Genomic DNA, 20,434 nt, shown 5'->3' with positions numbered 1-20,434 from the left:
TAAATGTACCACATTTTCTGTATCCATTCCTCTGTTGAGGGACATCTGGGTTCTTTCCAGCTTCTGGCTATTATAAATAAGGCTGCTATGAACATAGTGAGCTCCACCTCTTCTTGTGGCTACCCACGTCACAGGGCCGGGAGGACTGAGAAGGGAGAATGCATTGGGATGTAGAAGAGTGTATCTACTCAAAGTATATTATATTCTTGTATGAAAACATTCTTATGAGCCCCAGTCCTGTTTAAGACAGACACTAATTTTGAATAATAATAACTAAGTTAGTTAGAAAAGAAACCCCTACCTGCAGAAATGCAGTACTGAAAATGCCCAGGAGAGAGAGTTACAGAAAAGGGGAAAAGATTGCAATCACATGATCAACTACACATGCAAACTATTCCTTCAGTGGCTTCTTCCTGACCACCCTACTGCTACCCCCACTGTGTGTTTTCCTAGCCTCCATCCTTCGGTCCCTCTAGCTCATAGGGTATCCAGGGTGTTTCCTTGAAGGTAAATTAAGTATGCTATCTGTCTTAGTTAGAATTTCTACTGCAACTCTTATAAAGGAAAGCATTTAACTGGGGCTGGCTTACAGTTTCAGAAATTAGTCCATTATCATCATGGCAGGAAACATGGCAGAATATAAGCAGACTGGGTGATGGAGAAGCAGCTGAGAGTTCTACATCCAGATCAGCAGACAGCAGGAGGGAAATTGAGACCTCAAAGCCCACCTCCAGGGACACACCTCCTTCATTCCTCCATCAAAGCCACACCTCCTAATAGTATCACTCCCTCGTCCCTGGCATTCAGGGACATGAGTCTATTGGGGGCCATTCCTATTCAAACCACCACACCATCCTCTTAAACATTCTTCAAGTCTACAGTGAGGAACAAACTGACCTTTCTGACCCCTTCAGATACTATGCTCCCTGCTACAGAGTCCATGTGATCAGAATATTCCACTATCTCCCCTTCAACTCCCTACTTCTGTTCCTTTGATTTCCCAGCTCGTCCTCTGCTTCTTTTCAGCGCACCCCAACATCAATGTCCCCCATGCAGTCGTTGGCATGCCACAGACCTCCCTATCAAAGCACTAAGCGCCCAGCAATACCAGCTCCAGTACCACACAAATGTGTGCTGAATGATGTAATGCTGTAGTTTTAGATGTGTAAAGTAGAACACGCCTGCTTTTCTGGGTGTGTTTTTTATCTACTGTACTTAGAGAATAAGAATCAATGGTGTTCTGTGTGATGTCCCTCCACAGCACAGTGCAGACTTTGTCTGAATCAATTGTCAGTGCGCCAGGTTTTTTCAAAGATGTGCACACCATTCATCTGAACAACATCTTAGGATTTCCATGCCAGGTGCCTCCTTTTCTCACCCTTGTTGGTCCCTGGGTGGGAAGGGGGACACATAGATACAAAACTAGTAGATGACACAAAAATACAAGCAACTGAAGTTCTTCACAGATACAGGGCACACTGTTTCTCTACCCTAAAGTTTTATGTCCACATGAACCATCGAACCAAGGGAAGAGAAAATAAAATTTCAGACTATCTAAATGGTTTACATGCATGTCCTGATACCGAGTGACCATATGATTTATCCTCCAAGCCAAGATCTTCTGAAAGCTAAAAGAAAACGATTAATATGAGGTCAGAACAAATACGAACAAGGACATCTCTACACACAGCGAGGAATGAAGTCTCAGAAGCAGAGCACAGATCCAAGAGTAAAACAAACGGAAGAAAATGGGCCCAGAAAGAAGTCGGTACAATTAGAACAGCCAGATAGCATGTGTTAGTGCAAAAGTGGACGTTTCTTCTGTCTATATGGAAAGGAAAAAAAATAGAAACATGAGATAGAACAAAATGCCTTGCAAGAAAGTTAGAGCAACGCTGCCTGGGGCTACAAGCCTCCAATCCCAGCTACCCCAGACACAGACAACAGAATCTCAAATAAGGTCAGAACGTGTCCTGTACAATGTCACTGGCTTACTAATAAAGGACGAAATTGTTTCCAATCACGCTACTAGATCTTGTTGAAATAAGAAAGTCACTATTTTTAATATTTCACTTTTAATTCACTGTAGCCTTGCTTATAACACTGTATTTCCTCAATACCATCAAACTAATCTATGTATTTCCTCATGATGTATCTGTCCTATATGTTCTCCACACACATGAAACCATAGGTTTGGGGTTGTCAAGATCTACCACGTGGGGGTTCTACATGTGCTGTGTTACTAGGCACAAACTAATGCTCCCCAAATAACCCTTTATCTGAATGGAAACAGACAGAGCAATCAATACAGGTCAAGTTGTGGAACAAATGTTTTGTTTTGTTTTGTTTTGTTTTGTTTTTTACAAACATCAAATTATGATCCATCTGAAATTTTATTATATCAGATGTAACCAGAAACAAAGTGTACATCACGTTTAGAATGTGAATCTCTGGGTCTTCATACCAGAGTGTGTGAGTTGCATATCTCACTTGTACTGAAGAAGGTAGAAGAGGAAAGGGGTTGTCAGTTGGGGGTTTCCAGCTCCCTGAGGAATGAACAGTACAGTAAACCAGTCCCTTGTGTTCATATCACCCAAGTTCCATTCAAAATGTACAGCATGTCCTCATTTAACTGTGTCAGAAAGGGGACCCACAGGACTGCCACTATTTCACGAATACATAAATGATTGACATTTACTTTGTCCTGGCATGGGACCGTGCTTGTTTATACAACTTTTTTTTTTTCATTTTACAGATTAGAGGCGGGGGGAGGGGGGGGTTCAAGACAAGTCAAATATCTTGATTAGCATTACACTAAAGCAAACAAATTATTGGATGTATTAGTAAAAGAATAAATAGAAATACAAAGGCTTAAGACTAATCTTTCCATGTTTGAAAGAAGAATTTTCTAATTTGAAAGTCCTAGCTCCTTCTCCTTGCTGATAATGTAGCTAATTTTAAAGAGGAACACTCACAACTCTTATTTATAAACTAAGCTCCTGCACCTAAATGAGGCTCAAGTCCCGTGGATCTGAAAAGCAGGTGACTTACGAACAGAAGTTCACGTGAATAAGGAACTCAAACCAGAAAGTCCCAATCCCAAAGCAACAGTCTCACCAACATATCACGAAGTCTTTCTGCGATGTGATCCTAGTCAGAAAAAGCTAACTCTGAGCCTAGTGGCTCCTTCCAAGGATAACGAAGCCCAAGAAGAGAGGAATCTTATTTTAGGTAGATCATTGCCTACTAACAGTTAAATGTCCAAATACCAGGGGGGTAGGCCTTGTGAAGACCAAGTACATACCTCGAGTAGGAGCAACTCCTCACCTCCAGGAAATAGAACTGAAAGATAATTTGGATGCGAGGTTCCCTTCATTCTGACAGGTGCCAAACAAAAGAATTCTGGGGGCTCTTTAGAGGGTATAAGTGCTAGAGCCTCAGCCGGTCCTGTGGTAGCTGCTGCTCTCCCTGCTGGTGCTGCTGCTGCTGCTGTTATTGTCGTTGTTGTTGCTGCTGCTGCTGCTGCTGATGATGATGATGATCACTGCTGCTGCTGCTGAGCCCTGCTGCTGCTGCTGATGATGATGATGATGATGATGATGATGATGATGATGATGGTGGTGATGATGATGATGGTGATCCCTGCTACTGTTGGGTCCCTGCTTGCTGCCTCTGCTATTGCTGGATTGCTGTTTTGCTGCTTTGCTGGATTGCTGGTTGGAGATAGTCTGCCAATGGAGATTGGACTTGCCCCAAGGAACCTGACACCCTAAATCATCAGGAAGTAATCTAAAGAGGTCTACACTTTGTTTCTCCTCTAACCTTCTTTCTCTCCTACTTACTGTTGGAGTGGCTGTAAGAGATTGGGGTGCAATCAAGTTGGAAGGATGGTAGATATCAGAACCCAATAAAGTAGCTTGAAAAACTGCACCAGCAGTTGAGATCTCCTCAATTTTTGGCAGGATTGCATATCACCTCCTTGCCCAGTATGCTGGAATCTTAGCTTGCTGGAGCTTGTGAATGTTTGTGCAGGCTGTATCTTCTTATGTCTGGAAAACCGTTTTCTTGATGTCACTCACCATCTCTAGCTCTTACAGTCTTTCTACCACCACCACCACCACCACCACCACCACCACCCTTCCCAAAAGACCTTTGAGCCTTGGAGTGAGATACAAATGTCCAATCTGGGGTTGAGTAGTCAGTCTCCAGTCTTCTGTTCTCTGCATGGCGAGCAGTTCTCAGACTCACTGTTAACTGCCATCTACTGCAAAAAGAAGTTCCTCGGATGAAGGTTGAGAGATGTTCTCATCTATGTGACTATCAGTAAGTCACTGGAAGACATTTTGATCCAATTTAGCTGAGTAATTGTATTGGATTTTCCTCTGGGCCTAGGATCTAGCTAGCCACAGGCCCATCTAATAGTGCCAGGTATATGGCTTCATCTTATTGAGGAGGCCTTAGAACCAATCAGAAAGCGGCTGGTAACTTACATAACATTTGTACCACTATGGTACAAATGGACCTATCTTTTCAGGCCAGTGGTTGCAGTAGCTTACAATGTTCATAGGCAGATGAGACTGGAGCCTTCTTTTCTCCTCTAGTAGCATGCTCAGCACCTTTCAGTGTCATGAACACTCACCACAGGGACAAAGTTTGCAGTTGAATACCAATGTGATGACTTAAGTATATAGTGTCTTCAGCAACAGGGTCCTAATGTCAAATTTTAGAGCAGTACTGGCAATATCCTGTAACTCTTGGGGTCTATGTGACCCCCCATTGGTAAACAACACACAAAAGTAACCCATTCCTGGTTCAGTGGTTTATATTTGCTAGCATGGGATGTCTAAACAACCCAAAATAAGACTCTTTAAGTAGGAGAAAAGTTCTTGACTTGATATGATAGATAACTTTATGTACTAAACTTTATGTGGGCCACAGGGCACTCAAATGTTTGTGTGATCATTATTCTGTCAGTGTCTGTGAGAATATTCCTGGGTAGTGTTAACATTTTAATCAAATCAATCAATCAATAATCTGAATAATGCAGATGGTCTTTTCTCTCACAGACAAGTCTCATCCAATCCACCAAAGGCCCAAATATAATAAAAGGATAAGGAATAAGGAATTTTTTCCTCTGTTCCTCATGTGTAATCCAGGGCATTAGTCTTCTCCTGCCTCCATGCTTGGTCTTGGTCAAGAATTTACACCATTATCTGTCCTGCTCCTTAGTATTTGGACTCAGAGTAGAATATCTGTTGTCAGAGACAAAATTTAGAGCTAAGATGAAAGGATGGACTATCCAGAGTCTACCCCATCCGGGAATCCATCCCATCATCAGCCATCAAACCTAGAGACTAATGCTCATGCCAGCAAGATTCTGCTGAAGGGACCCTGATATTGNGGCCTCTTGTGAGGCTATGCCAGTGCCTGGCATACACCGAAGTGGATGCTCACAGTCAGCTATTGGATGGAACACAGGGTCTCCAATGGAGGAGCTAGAGAAAGTACCCAAGGAGCTGAAGGGGTCTTGCAACCCTGTAGGTGGAACAACAATATGAACTAACCAGTATCCCCTGAGCTCGTGTCTCTAGCTGCATATGTAGCAGAAGATGGCCTAATCGGCCATCACTGGGAAGAGAGGCCCCTTGGTCTTGCAAACTTTATATAACCCAGCACAAGGGAAGGCCTGGGCCAAGTAGTGGGAGTGGGTGGGTAGGGGAGCAGGGACGGGGGGGGGTGTGTATAGGGAACTTTCGGGATAGCATTTGAAATGTAAATAAAGAAAATAATAATAATAATAATAATAACAATAATAATAATAAAGAATATCTGTTGTCCTGGGTCTTCAGATTCCTAGCTACACTGCTTTGACTTCTCAGCCACCAAAGTGGTTGAAACCAAATCCCCATAGTGAATATACCATTAGTTCTGATTGTGTAGAAGAGCCACATTAATGACTCGAAAGTAACTTAAGATTTCTCCAGAAATAAGGGTTTTAATTTAAGTAATTCATTTGGGAGATAATCTCTGGGAAGTCTGATAGGGAAGTCAGGGAGTAAAATAGGGGTGGGGATAGACAAAAAGCAAGCAAGTTGCCAGGGGAAACAACTGGGGCTTATTACACTGGGGATTCTGGAAGATTGTTTTTTTTTTTTTTAAAAAAAAAAAAAAAAAAAAAAAAAAAGCCCCACAGTTCCTGCTTATGTCCTCCAGTGACTGAGGAATGGCTCTGACCCAGGCAATGTCCAATTTGACAAAAGCAAAACTCCAGTGGCCAGATAAAGCTGATGGGCCCTAATAGCCCCTGCCTGTTACTCATATTTGGAAGTCAGGCTAGATTGCTAATATATTTTTTTTAATGTTCAAAAATGGACAGGATACCAAGGGATCTAACAGCAAAGATGACACATAACTTACCCATCTCTCATCTTGGTGTCTATAGACTAATATTCTTGACTTAAGATGTAGCCTTCTGGGCTAGATACTGGACACATCATTTCTAAGCTCCCCAGTAGCCTGGCAAGTGAAGTATGCTCCTAATTTTGAAACCAGTAAAACTAAGGCGTGGAGACTTACTCAAGGCCACTTGCTGTCTTGTAGAGTCTTAGTTCATCCTCTCATGGTGGCTCTCACTTCCTTATACCTTGATGACCCTTTAATATAGTTCCTAATGTTGAGGTGATCCACCCAACCATGAAATTATTTCATTGCTACTTCATAACTGTAATTTAGCTACTGTTGTGAATTGTGAATAACTGATAGGCAATCCCCAAAGGGGTCATGACCCTTGGGTTAAGAACCATTTGAAACAGTTTAACCATCTGACATCAACTTTCCTGCAGGAAGAGGTAAGACAAACAAACCTCAGGATTAGCCTGCCCTGTCATTTGAAGATCTCTCATTAAAAAATTATATATCAACTTAACTGGGCCATGAGGTCTCCAGATAGTTGATTGAAGAGGATTTGGGTTGATATTTGAGGAATTTTGAGAAAGCAAAAAAGTTCACCTGTAAGCATGAATAGCACTGACAACCCAGCACATGAAAGGCGGAAGAGCTCTGCTGTAGACCCTCTGTTCTTCCACTGTTACCCTGAAAATGTGCTTCTCAATATTTCTAGCTTCGTTGTTTCAACAGTGTAACAATAGACAAGCTTTACCCATCCCGACAGAATCACACCCTAACATGGCGGTTGGAGCTTCCCGTCTAGCCCAATTCTGTCTGGAAGAATAAGAAGGAAGTTCCACTCAGTCATTGTTCTCCATTTCCCACTGAAGCCAGCGATGTCTTAAAAAGAGAAGGCTCACAAGAACTCAGCCCACAGAACCAACTAAGCAGGGCTCATAGGGGTCCACAGAGGCTGAAGCAACCATCAGGGAGGGCGGCTGTATGGATCTGTGATTGAGCCTCTACCTATATGTTATGGCTGTGTGCCTGGGTACTCTTGTAGGAGTCCAAAGATTGGGAGCAGGGGCTGTCTCTGACTTATTTGCCTACTCTTGGGCCCTTACTCATTTGCCTGCTTTTCCTCCCATTGGATTGCCTTGTTTGGCCTTGATATGAGGGTATTTGCCTGGTCTTATTGTAACTTGTTATACTGCATTTGGTTGATAACCCTACGAGACCTGAAAGGAAACAAAGAAGGATCAGATCTAGGGGAAAGGGGAGTAGGAGAGAAGGAACTGGGAGGAGTGGAGGAAGGGGGAAAACTGTGATTAGGATGAGAGATAGATGATAGATAGAATAATAGATAGATGAGAGAGGAAGGAAGGAAGGAAGGAAGGAAGGAAGGAAGGAAGGAAGGAAGGAAGGAAGGAAGGAAGGAAGGGAAAAGGCTCATTTCCTATGCATCTATATAATATTTAACCTGATTCTCACAATCTGGATGAGAACCCACCTACTAAGCCATAAAACCAACACAAGTGCTCTCAAGAAGACCAATCAGGCAAATAGGTCCTTTGAGGACCAAACCTAAACAGCTGAGCTGTTCCAGGGATGCACACTCGAGACCCAGAGGTAGCTGGCGCAGGCCAGACCCTTCTGCATACCCAAGAAATCACTTTTTCAACTAGCAGTATTAAGTCTCTGCTTTCTACTCCATTCAGTTCTATAAGCTTTTATTAACTGACCACAAGACACAAGAGAATGGGAAGGCATTGTCAGAGAACTTGCTGAAGAGATGGGAGTTACAAGCTGAGAACCATCTTCAGGTGAACCTACTTGTAGAGCCTCAGTTCATCCTCTCACGGTGGTGCTCACTTCCTTATACCACGACCCTTTAATACAGTTCCTAATGTTGAGGTGACTCACCCAACTATGAGATAATTTCATTGCTACTTCATAATTGTCATTTAGCTACTGTTGTTATGAACTGTAAATAACTAATATGTAAGCCCCAAGGGGTCGTGACCCCCCCTGCTGCCCCCCCTCCCCCGTTGAGAATCACTTGAAACAGTTTAACCATCTGACTTCAACTTTACTGCAGGAAGAGGTAAGACAATAGACCCTCAGGATTAACCTGCCCTGTTAAGCATGCTGGGTCTGCCATCAACCTGTCATGCAATGCACTTACAGAGTACTTCTCCTTCTCTTTGAAACATTGTTCTCTTTGGAACAACTCACAGTGCGACATTTTTTTCTTTCTTTTATCTTATTTATTTTTGTGTCTTTCCCAGGGCAACACTCCCTCTAGTGTCTGTTTAGAGCGCTCAGGTTCCACCCTTGGTGCCCTAGGTGAAGACCAAAAATGGAATGCAAGCCAGTCCCTGACTGGGCGAAGATTAACACAAATTAATGAGTGCATTTTGTCAATGTGATCATTTTGTGGGGCGGGGGGAAGGCTGGCTGCAGATATCTATGGATATTCTGTATTCACATCACACACAACTAAGAGATAGGAAAAAATACGGAGCGTAAAGGTCCATCCCCAGACTTGGGGGTAGTAGAATCTTGACACTGCCCCCTACGCAGCTCGGGCAGCCCAGTGTTCTCTTACTTTCTCAAAGCTACACACCTGACTGAGTTTCTTCAAGAAATGTCGTGTGATTCCTGTGAGGTGTAAATACCAATACCCAAGCCAGGAGAGGTTCCCCTCCCCCCAGTCCCCATTTCTCTGGATCCCTTAACCCTCCACACAACAAAAAGCCCTGGGAAAGTGTTCCACTTATTTCCATTCTTTACCTTCAGGCTTATCGCTGAGTCTAACGAAAAGTCTAAGGTTAAGTTTCAAGGAGCTGGAGCCAGCCTGTTGTAGGTCCCCTCTGCTGTTCCTGTCAGCACTACGTACAAAGCAGACATCATGGAGACTTGTGTGAGAACAGAAAAGTACAGGATGCGACTGAAATGAGCATCCTGCTGATGATGCCCGTGTCTCACAGAGGCTTTACCATGAGCTCCTTGGCAAACTGTGAGCAAGTAGCTCCTTCCTGTTTCAACGTTTCCATATGAAAATCAAGAGAAGAATTTCTTCCAGACACAAAGCATTTCCCAACTAGAAAATGTCTCAAGTGCTCGGTACATATGGGTCAGATGCTTCTTTTAAGCACACTGCCTTGTATAATCTCATTTAAAATCCTTTCAACTGACCAAGTGAAGGGTGCCCCTTTGTACAGGCAGAGACAAGGTAACAACATTCCAGTGCCACAAAGCTATTCAGAAACAGAGAGAGGATTGAACCAAAGCAGCTGGCTCTCAAATCTACTTTTCACATTCTCTGTCTATCCATTCTCAATAAACCCTGAAGAGGTTTGCATTCAGGATTTAATCCCTCCACAAGTATTAGTTCACACATATGATAAACCATATGCCATACAATTTACCCATGCAAAATAAGCCCACATTCTACATCATGTGGAATCCCTAATTATCCTGTATAGCTTCAACTCCAGCTTTTTCCCTTAAGCTACCTTTTCTTCAGTATTTGTGAAGACACATATCCCTACTTAGAACTAGACGACGTTTTATTGACCAATATCCCTGAAAGCCTGCCCTATCCGTACTGCAAATCCCTCTCATTTCAGCCAAGAAGAAAACATTTCCCCTGCCTCACAGCATAGACCTAGTAATAAAAATCTACATGTTAGCCCTGAAGTTCTGGGACTTTGTCTACATTTTACTACGGCACGTTTATTAGTGTTCTATAAAGAACAGCATTTCCATAAATAATTAAACTCAAACAATCACAACAAACAAGCAGCTATATTTGATTGACTCACTAATTCAAATAGCCAGGTGATTTACCAAGGCTCCCGTCAGCAATTGTTGATAAGCTACAGCTCACCCAACATTAAGGAGCTCATTATTTATTGTCTCTAGCCACTGCAGCGGGCGGACAGAGTAACTGTGGAATTGTTACAGTGTGGATGCGAAGTGTCTACGCAGGCTGTGTGCTTAAACACTTGCTCTACATTCAATGGCACTTGCAAATGACAGACATTCTTATGGGAGGTTGTGGGACCTTTATGGTGGGAAAATGGCTTTCAGAGGAGGTTCACTAGGGGTGGCTCTTTAAGGGTTTGCTTCATTCTTTGACTCTGATGATCTGTCCAGACAAGTCATGCTCCTGCTAATAATGACTTAGCTGCCCATGCCACCTTGCCTGACACTGCCACTCCTGCCACCATGCCTTCTGCACCATGATGGAATATACCCTCTGTACCCTGAAGCCTCGCTTGAACTGTTTCTGTGGGCTTCTGGTTACTGTGATGTGAAAAGCCGTACAAGACTGAGGAATCTATGTCTTGCACACAGTCACTCGAGGTCTCAGTGTACTCTACCTATTGAATGGGTAGAACTAACCTTACCCAAGTATAATCACAGGAACACTTCTGGAAGGAAAATGCTTTGTTAACCTGAAGGAATAAGCAGAATATCAAGAAGGAACTGGAGAGTTTGTTCTGGGAGAGAAGAGCATTTGGGGTCCAGCTGTAGTACGTGAAGCCTTGTGCTTCATCCCCTATTGAGTAATTTGATGAAGCCAGTTCCCAAGAGCACCTCTCACCATGACATGCTTTAGGTATATAAGATTCCTATAGTATCTCCCTCAGTGCTGCTCTTTCCTTAAAGCTCATAGCCCCAAACAATTTCTTGGCAATTAACCACACATCACCCCCATAGCATCTGTCTTGTTGTCCTGTGATATTTAACTTTACAGAAGAGCAGGATCACATCCAAAGCACACAAAAGGGACCTTGAAGCAGATGCTGTCAAGTCTCGGGTTTTTTTTTTTTTGCCTCTCCATCACATCTCTATCGAGCCCCAGTAGCCAGAACAATGGGACACAGACCGCAAATGCTCTGTGGATGCATAGGTATCTCATCTCTGAAGCACATGAGAAGTCAGGACTACTGACTCCTTATTTCTATCCTCTGTCAAGTGGAATAAGGATCTCACTGAATCTTGTCCTAAAATGTAGACATAAGAGGCAAGGAATATGTCTTCATCAGTAAAATGTTTACCATACAGTGCCACCTTTGAAGGTGCCGGTCTACAATCTCTCTCCCCTAAACATCACGGGCTGCTGTTCGTGCTGTCGATTTCCCTGCAGAAATGGTAAGTCCATTGATGGTAAGTCCCTACTGCTGAAGATAAAATATGCTTATGAGCATGGAGATGTTAATCTGGTACTACCCCTACTGGCTAGCTTCATGGTGCAGTACACACTGTTAGAAGAGAAAAGTAATCACCGGTTTGACTCACTATGAACTCTGAGAGCTGATACAAGGACCAAGCTGGTAAGACTTGCCCACTGGTACAGTAGTGGCACAAGTGTCAAAGGAGTAACCAACCATTTTCTGATTGGATTTCAGCACCACTGTACAAGAGGGCACCCGTAAATGACACCATTATCAGAGCCAAGAAGCCATCGATAGATAGTTCACAGGTCCTACTACTGTTCTGTTGAAATGGCATCGCACAAAACCTGAGTTCAATACCTAGCATGCACAAAAACAGCTAAGCAGGTAGTACCTGCTTATAACCCCCACACTGGGGGTGCAGAGACAGAAAAATGACAGGAGGTAGCTGGCTGGCCAGTCTAACCAATCAATGAGATTCTTGGCTCAGTAAAAGAGCATCTCTAAAAACTAGGGTGGAGAGTGATTAAGGAAGACACTCAACATTGCCGCCTTACCTTCCTACCCTTACACACATGTACAGGCCCCTATATATGTGTACGTGCGCACACAGAGAATTCACACATGAACATGAGCACACATCCAAAGCAATCCCCGTGTGATATGACCAACTCAGTGTTATTAAGAGATGGTGTTAACCTATTTGTCAGCTGAGGGTAAAAATGATTCCCCCTTTCCCCGCAGTTTAGACACCATCTAGCTCACCAGAGCAAAATGCTTCTGAGTCCTGTGGTAAACACAGGAACAGAACCTATAATCGATATAGAGCATTTATTTAACTTAATATTTCATCCCTTACCCTCCAACGACTGAAAAATATAAAATTATACTAACAAATGATCAAATGTATGGTCCAGTGTATATTCTGTAAGCCATCAGGAAAAGGGAATTAACTGTTTCCTGAGAAGTTTGTATAGAGGTCTGTGTTTGTGTCTTGGACTGAGCCATGAATGGGTAAGCTGTAACAGGGGCCATGTCTCAGGTGGAGGAGGTCTTGGAGCAGAGCCAACCAGAAGCCTGGGACAGGGAACAATCCCTGTGGAGGAGTTGACCATGGGACAGTCAAGTCATGAGTTTCAGAAGTAGACCCAGGGCATTCAAGACACACCTGTGAGGGGTCTTTAATGCCGTGACACAGGACCTTGGATGTGCATTCAAGGAGCCAGAGGTCCTCACACTAGAATAGAGACACGCAAAGCAAAGCCACTCCTGCTTATAATGTCTGTCAAGTCATATCTGTGACAATGATTTCAAATTCATCCATAGATTATGCTCCATAAAAGTGGGAAGTGCCACTCACTCAACCACTGATCCAACCATCACTAGGTACCTAAGTGAGGCAGAATGTCCTTGTTGCAGTGCCTACCAAGAAAAGGAAGTTCCATCCAGTCCCCTCTGCCAGCAACACACACACACACACACACACACACACACACACACACACACACACACACATAATCTTAGTTAGCTAAACTACCTTCATTCCTCAGAGCCAGTCCAACTCATTCTGCATCTTCCACCTCTTCTTCTAAAGGGTCTCATGTCTCCCAAATCTGCTAATGAATTGTGCTCTGCATTTTCTCACTGTAGGTAGAAGGCAGGAAATCTTCAGGTGGGTGGGTAGATCCAGCCACGGGCCTCAGATGACTTGCCCATCTACACCTAGCCCTGAATGAACTGCCAGCCTCCAAGGATGGGCCTGTGTCTGTGTGTTTGGCTCTGTTGTCTGTGGCTTGTCAGACGACTCTGGTCCGTGGATCTTCGTCCCCAGTTAAATAAAATAAAAGTGCTTCCTGAGCTTTCTTACCACTGGATCCACCGACCCCCCGACTCTTAAACTGAACACAATTGGAGAAGGCGCCACTCAACTTTCATTCCTTTGCCAATCAAAATGCAAGTTCCAAATACTGTACTTCAGCCATCATTAAATAGGGCCTCCCGATGAAGGCATTTGCTTTTCTGCTCACCTTGGAAACCACCACAAGATCTGAGAAGCAGATCAGAGCCAATAAATAACCTAGCCATCAGAGGACTCTTGGAGCAGACAAACAGCCTTGGCACACCCCTCCTCCCTCATCCCCACTCCTGGCGGACAGTGGCCAGGAGCAATTAGTGCTGTGGTGTCCCGATGTGTTTCCTAGCCGTGTCTCAACTGAGACGCCTTTCCTTGTAATATTAATTAAAAACAGATTTTTTTTGGCAAACCCCTGAAGAACGGTTTCTGCGGCAGGCTTCTTTATTAAACCTCAGAGAAGGCAAAATGCATTAAGATATTGTGACCCTGGGATGGTGGAGCCTAGGCAATCCAGCCAAAAGCTGCTTGAAAAATCTGTTTGCAAGCCACAATAAGATGCTCTAGTGAGTGAAAGACAATGAATCTGATCAAATCTGTCACTATTTTTGCACATTAGGAGTAAATATTTTAGATAAAAGTCTAGCTTCATTTCCTAAGGGTGGAAACTGCCCACCCCCCTTGTATGGCTTCTAAGCAGCTCCAGATCTGGCAGGGACCTGCGGTGACCCAGCATCACCTCTCCTCTCTTCACTAAGGCTTCAGGTTGGGCACATTAATTGAAAGCTCCCTGCCAAGTCATCCCAAGCAGGCACACTACAGAGGCAGCAGACTGCAGAGGCCCTATGCGTGAGCTGCTAAGGAGAAATGGTACCTGACCTAAGGGAGGATACGGAATAGGGGTTAATCCAAGAGAGAAGAGGTAGGAGTGAGCTGGCTGTGCCTTCAGCATCTTCACACTCTGCAGGGCCATTTGCCAACTCACTAAGCAAGCAAGGAAGCCTCTTCCCGCCCCTGAAGGAAATGGACAGAATCATGGGTTTTCCTGTTTCTCTGTAAGCCAATGGGGACCGGGTTCCCCAGGGTGTTTGTGAAACACTGTCTAACCTATTAGTCAGCTGGAGACAAGCAGCTAGCTCCTGTTGTAGAACAGAGCAAATCTTCTCCAGGGCAGATGCTCTGAGGCCAGGGCTCCCCACCTTACCCTAGCCAAGTCAGTGTGATCAGAGTCAGGCTCCACAACTTGATGTTCCTCTCCTCCTCTCTGCCTTGTCTGCTAGCACCTCGTTCATCTCCTCCCCCCCCCAAGCAAACCCACCCTAGTTATTATTACCAAAGTAAGCATTTGTCCCAGCAATCAGAACAGGGCCAAAGGTCCTGGGTATCTGAGTTGGCTATGAACCCACTCCTGGGGACTGTTGGCTGTGCTTTCGGCCAGCTCCAGCAAGAACACAGCAGCCCTGTCCTTATATACAAAGATCTCTTCTTGGCCCTGTGCTCCTGAAGTACACACTGAGCCAGGCGGGTGGGGCTGAGGATGCCCAGCTTAAATATTTCTGATTGTAAACTCTATCAGGGTACAGCTCAGCATTCAGGGGACTAACACCCACCACCACCACCAAAGAAATCCATATCAAGAGCTGAAGTTCACCACAGGCGCCTGGGAGAAAAAGCAATAATAATAATGATGATGATAGTAATAATAATAAATCCAAACTGCTAATACTGGTCAGAAAGCCCACTGAACGTTTCAGCTTTGGAAGCCATTTAAAAAAAGAAATAAAGAAAGAAAGAAAGAAAGAAAGAAAGAAAGAAAGAAAGAAAGAAAGAAAGAAAGAAAGAAAGAGAAAAAAAAAGGTGGAATTGTCTTCCAGGCCCCATGACATCTTCCTCCACATAGAAACAGTAGTAAAACGATCTCTCCATCTTCTCTTCTCGCTGTTGGCAAAGGAGGAGATAACACTGCTGAAGCTTCTCGCGACAACTCTCCCAAAGAGCTCTTCCTCTTTATAGAGCATCCCAGGCTATGAACTAGCTGGTTCATAGACGGCTCAAATCTCCATGCCCAACTGGCCTGCAATCCAGGACCTTTGTTGCTGTATTGACTGAAGAGGCATTTCACAGTGGGCACGCGCCAGACCATCCCTCCCATCCTTTGCCACTCAAAGCCACCCTACAGCTGGACAGAGAACCTGTTTGTGAGAAGGGCTTTCTCTCTAAAGTCCCATCTCCAGGGGCCTTTGTCAAATTTTTAAGTGACTCTTAAAATTAAAGCAGAGATGGAACACTTCCGGCTGAGTGAATTTGGTAATAAAGCCACGCAAGCACATGTAAGGCTATCCCCTCCTCAAGGAGGAGAAAGCCAAGAACACTCCCCATGACTCCTAATTATCAAACTTAAATGAAGTCGGAATTCACAAGCTCTGCTTCAGGAGAATTATTCTCCTTCTCCCTCTCCCTTTCCCTCCCCCTCCATCTCTGGACCTTCTTCCCTTCCATCCCTCCCTCCCCTTCTCCACACACAAACATCTCCTGTGGACTTGAAAGTAAGTCTTCAGTCACCCAGTCCTGCAGAGGTGCCTCTGTACTCAGCCTCCTCAGACCTACTCAGATCTATCCAATCCAAGCCTTGGGGTTGGTGGAGCTATCTTGATGGAGATAGGCAGATGAAGCCATTAGTCACCAAGCTGCCCTGTGTGTTTCCACTCTTCTCCTTAGAACCCAGCATCTGGTACTCAGCCCCACCCCCACTGTGTATGTATCACTGACAACCAGTAAATCCTACTTGGTTTCTGCTTGTGTGATGAGCTCTGCAGCCCCCTAGCTTCCCTGTTGTTCAATGCTCAGCCCGGTGACCCCCACACTCTGGTAAAATAAGGCAAACATTTCCCCAGGAAGTCTTTTCAAAGGCCTGTCATGAAGGGATATACAAAAGAGGCAGCACTTTCCATTAAATGAGCTCTCAACACTGCTGCTTGTGAATCCCCAGTCCTCTTAATGGAACCCCTGCTCAGCCCTAAGTCTGGTTCTCAACTGAACTGGAAAGTCACACCAGAAAGAAAAAAAAAAAAAAAAAAAGATGATTGGCAAGATCAGGTGAAATGGCATAGGGATCATAGGAGGAAAGGGGTTAGGGGGAGCCAGTTCTTGCTAGGGGTATTGAGGAGAAATGAGCCACTTAACCAGGCTCTGCCCAATGACTGCCCAAATTAAACCCTATTCATCTGGACACCCCATTCCTGAGCCCTGAAGCTCTGGAGTTGGCTTAAGGAAGGTGCCACCTCTTGATGCAACAAAGTCTTGAGGGCCCAGATGGCAAGGGAAAAGGGGAAGAGATATGCTCAGAAAGGGCAGGGTCTCAACTTGGATCCCAGAGTCCCTGAGCCATTTGTGAAGCAGGACACAGAGGCGAAAGTGAGTTTTCTGCTCCCCTACTCGTGCGTGCAGAGCGGGCAGGAGCACGAGGATACGCAGTAGGAAAAGGGTGTGGAAATCCGCTTCATGCCTTAAACTTTTTTCCTGCCTGCCCCCACTAGGAAAGCCTTCCAGCTTGGATGATGCAGCCTGGCTCCCAGCCTGGCTAGAACGTCATGTGTTGAGCAGCGACCCCAAAATGAACAAGTGTTCCACTGTTCCTGTGGCCTCAGACTCCCTATCTCCCTGGTTCCCTTCACGAGACCCCAGGGTGATAAGGGAGCTCCTCCAGTCTCGGGAATTTGTCTAGAGATTTCTCCACATCAGCCCATGTTTACACTCACGAATTCAAGCATCATTTCCCCAGAAAAGAAAGTCACTCTCCGACCTGAATGCGGGAGAGAGTGACCACAGATCCCTCACCCAGACAGCTTTAAGACACACTTTCCTCTTAGCCCTCCAGACAGCCTCAGTACTGGGGTCTTCAGTAAACAGATGCACACGCCATCTTACAACAAAACTCGGCTAACCTGTTGGGGGCGTGAAGTGGGCAGGACAAACCCCTCTCTAAAAGTCCGGGCATTCTGATTCTCCTTCTGGACCCTGAGAAACTATCTGTCCCTCGCCCCTCGCCTCAGTTCCCCCCCCCCCACTCGGTTACCGGTACCCTCGGCTGTCAGGAGACTAGCGATCTGTGCCAGATGGGTACTCACACTGCTGTTGTGTCCCGACCAGTGCACCATGGCTTGGTTATGAGCCGAGTCCCCGGTCAGTGCAAAAGACGTACTGGGCAGCCGGAGCTCCTCAGTCGCCGCTCCTCCAGCCCGCGTCGCCTTCACCTCCTCTCGGGAACCCTTGGTGTGAGGACGGCTTCCTTTGGCACCATCTGCTAGAGCAGTAGCCCAAGCGTCTCCGCGCTCCAGGGGGCTGGGGGGCTGCGCCCGGCGAGTCCTCCTCGCGCTGCCCGCCTGGCTAGGAGCTGGGATGCCCGGGACCCACCTCGTGCCTTCAGGCGACGTTCCCGCAGCTTCAGTCCGTATCTCCCCGCGGCTCGCCTGGGACAGTGGCTCTAGCCTGGACCGGCGTCTCAGTGCAGCGGCTCTCCGTGCAGATGCCAGTTCCTCAGGCCACCGGTTCTCTGCTGCCCGTGGCAAGAGAGGAGGCAACGCTGGTGGTCGCGAAGCCGGGGACACCAGGCGCCCCGGACCTCCCGTTGCGCTCCAAGTGATCTCGGCGCCCGCCAGGACCCATGTTGACAAGAGCAGCAGCCCAGTCCGGGCGAGGGGTGCCCCGGGCCAGCCTGCGGGGCGCTCAGTGCCTGCCGCCTCCATCCCGCTGCGGCTACCGCGGCTCGGGCTGCCGAGTGTGTGGCGCCCGCCGAGGTGCGGGTCCGGCGGAGGGGGTGGAGGGGTGCTGGAGGGATGCGCGCGCCGGCAAGCAAGCTACCGAGTGTGTCAGGGGAGTGAGGAGGGGGCGGCCAGGAAGGAGGTGGCTCACCTGTCCCCTACACTCTTCCCCCTCTGGATGCCTTGCTCCCAGGTCCAGAGAATGATTCCAAAACCCAAAGGCAATTTATTAAATGCTCCCTCGATGCTCTGACCGGTTTGATACTGTTGTTTAAATGCCCCCTCCCCTCCCAAATCTTTTCCACCGACCTCTTTTAAAAATTTTGTGTTCAGAGGGAATAAGGAAATCCTCTTTTAAAATGGGCAATGCTAGCCGGATCTTGGAGGAGGGGGCTCACAGCAGACCCTAATCCGGAGTCTCTCGGAAATCCAACCACCAGCCAGCTTCGGGCGCGGAGTTGGGAAGCCGCTCCTGGCTGGTTTGGGGATTCACTCTTCGGTCTGTTCTTGGGAGCGGGAGACGGCGTGCGGGAAGTATAGGGTCTCCAGGAGAAGGAGGAGTAAATTATTTCCACTGCCAACTGTTCTCGATCTGGAGACCAGGGCCAGCAGCTCTGAAGCCAAGCGCGGGATGGACCCACGACTCTGCTCTGGGCTCCCCGCCCCCGGAGGCCTGCGCCCCCTCCCGGTGCGGGGGCGCGGGGAGTGCGTGCGTGCGCGTGCGTGCGCGCAGGCGAGAGAGGGAGAGAGGGAGACCAGGGTGTTCCGGGGCTGGAGGGAGGGCGCCACAGGGTGGGGGCTACCTGGTTAAGCTGGTGTGTGGGGGGCGGGGGGTGGTGTTGCTGGGTGTGCGTGCGTGTTTACACGGGTTTGTGTGAGTGAGAGCGGCGGGGCAGGGCGGAGTGCGAGGTGCGCTCCGGCCATGGGTGCTCCAGGATCACGCATAGGCTGTTTGCACATCCAGAAGCCTGTGAGTGGTCAGAGGCAATGTGGAGAACAAGGGTAGCAACCTTCTTCATGAGACACCCACGGTCCTCCAGCACCTGTGGGCGTCATCAGATTAAGCCGCCTGGAGGTCTGAAAAGCGAGCCTGAAAGCCGCCGGGCAAAGGTTGATATTCTGGGGACCCTATACTAGATGTGGGAGGACAGTAGTAGAAATTCTGCTCCCACCCGGGAGATTCAGGTCCCGTTTTCCTGCCATGAACTGCTAGGTCTTGCCCTTCTGACCTCCAGACGCGGTTTTGAGCAAGGTCAGTTGTTTCAAAGTGTCCGCCACTATTTGGAAGGTCCCCTGCCCAGGTCCCCCATGGCAGGAGGGTTTGCGCGCCTGATGCGACTGGGACTCTTCCAGACCGCAGGAAGACAGAGACTTTGGTGAGGAGGAGAGGGGTGCTAAGCTTGAGGGCCAGCTGGAGATGCGGCTTACAACCTTTAGGACAGGTGGCCTCCAGGAAACACCCGGAAAAGGATCGGGGGTGGGGTGGGGGTGTCAAGGCTAAGCGAGGAACATAGCCTCCAAGTTGTTCCTTCCCCTTAGGAATTAGAAGAGATTTTTTTGTAGAAGGTAAAAGCTGGCGTTGGAAGAGGAATTGTGGTTGGAGGTGTGTGTGAACAAAGAGGGGAAATGGAAGAGAGGCGGGGAGTGGATGATGCGAAAGAAGAGTAAGAACTCTGAGAACGCCCTGGGAAAGATCAGGTGTGCTGCGATGCGAAGGCGCCCGGTTCTGGGCCTGAAGGATGAAAGCCAGGGATTCCCGGGAGTCCTCGCCTTTTGAACTTGCTTTCCCACCAAAGCTAAAATGAAAATTGGGAGCGGAGGAGATGGTTAGGCTGGTCAAAAAAGACAGGGGCAATTCCCACCCAGAATGAAATGGACCTGGCATTCGTGGATTTTCCTAGACGCGGGGCAGCGCGTTGATGCGGGAAAAGTTGCAAAGCTATGGATTCAGGTGGGCGCTGGAGCCAGTGCTGGGCGAGAATAAACTATCCGCTGGTGCCCAGCGCCCCTACCGGAGAAGGCGGGGAGCTGCAACCGCAACCAAGTGAGGTTTACCCCCCTGATCCATTTCTAAGCAGAGGTGCTAGGATTTAAGAGGTCTGGTTTGTCAGTTCACCTCTGGATACAAGACTCTTACAGCCTCCCAACTCTCCCCACAGTTTCCTCGCTGCCGGCTCTACGCCCCACCATCACCACCAACACCACATACATACACAAGGAAAGCAACTCCGGAACCTCTAAGAGAGGTT

At 46.9% G+C, this 20,434-nt stretch overlaps 1 protein-coding gene across 1 annotated transcript in view; it reads right to left on the bottom strand.

The window, feature by feature from the left end:
- Sorcs3 (sortilin related VPS10 domain containing receptor 3) overlaps positions 1-18,819 on the bottom strand; it is a 590,588-nt gene extending 571,769 nt beyond the window's left edge. Inside the window, exon 1 of the mRNA XM_021196078.2 lies at positions 17,553-18,819. Within this exon, the coding sequence (XP_021051737.1) occupies positions 17,553-18,170 (618 nt within the window). The 5' untranslated portion in view covers positions 18,171-18,819. The remainder of the gene's footprint in view (positions 1-17,552) is intronic.
- Between the last annotated feature and the right edge of the window lie 1,615 nt (positions 18,820-20,434).

Source organism: Mus pahari, chromosome 1 (genome assembly GCF_900095145.1).
Source record: "Mus pahari chromosome 1, PAHARI_EIJ_v1.1, whole genome shotgun sequence".
Lineage (NCBI taxonomy): Eukaryota > Metazoa > Chordata > Mammalia > Rodentia > Muridae > Mus > Mus pahari.
This window is presented reverse-complemented; position numbering and strand designations above follow the sequence as displayed.